We start from the raw sequence: 693 nt of genomic DNA, 5'->3' as shown, positions 1-693 counted from the left end.
GGGGTAAAAAGGAAGAAAAAGGGGAAATTTGTGCAAAGAGAAAAAAAACGTCGCTCTTGCCATTTGCGGAAAGACCAAAATTCCCCCATTTCCCCCCCAAAAAACATCCCCCCACCCCCTTTTACCCCTTTCCCAGCTGATGTCACCTTGGATCCCGACACCGCCCACCCTCGTTTGAGCCTCTCCTTGGATCGCCGGAGCGTAAAACTGGGCGAACGACGTCAGGATTTACCGGACAACCCCAAACGTTTCGACGCCGATTATTGCGTGTTGGGTTGTCAAGGTTTCACCACCGGTCGGCATTATTGGGAGGTGGAAGTCGGAGGGAGAAGAGGTTGGGCTGTAGGTGCAGCAAGAGAAACAGCTCGACGTAAAGAGAAGACATTGGGTCCTCATCCCAAGAGAGAGATTTGGTGCGTAGGTACCAACGGGAAGAAATATCAAGCGGTGACGGCGACGGAACAAACGGTTTTGACACCCAACGAACGACCGCGGAGGTTCGGGGTTTATTTAGACTACGAAAGGGGTCAACTGGGTTTTTATAACGCCGAGAGCATGAGCCACATTCACACCTTCAACGCTTCCTTCCACGAGCGCATCTTCCCTTTCTTTCGGATCTTGGCTAAAGGAACCCGTATCAAAATCTGCGCTTGAGCCGCTTGTGGCTTCACCCAACGTCTCCGGGTGTTTCCA

General features: G+C 52.1%; 1 protein-coding gene across 1 annotated transcript; it reads left to right on the top strand.

The window, feature by feature from the left end:
- Nucleotides 1–136: 136 nt before the first annotated feature.
- LOC104517990 (E3 ubiquitin-protein ligase TRIM41) lies at nucleotides 137–654 on the top strand (the record flags this gene model as incomplete). Its single annotated transcript, XM_010176568.1, has 1 exon — nucleotides 137–654. A coding segment is annotated over one exon (518 nt), but the record flags the coding sequence as incomplete, so codon positions are not given.
- Nucleotides 655–693: the final 39 nt, after the last annotated feature.

Source organism: Antrostomus carolinensis, unplaced genomic scaffold (genome assembly GCF_000700745.2).
Source record: "Antrostomus carolinensis isolate BGI_N321 unplaced genomic scaffold, ASM70074v2 C12924200, whole genome shotgun sequence".
Taxonomy (NCBI): Eukaryota; Metazoa; Chordata; class Aves; order Caprimulgiformes; family Caprimulgidae; genus Antrostomus; species Antrostomus carolinensis.
This window is presented reverse-complemented; position numbering and strand designations above follow the sequence as displayed.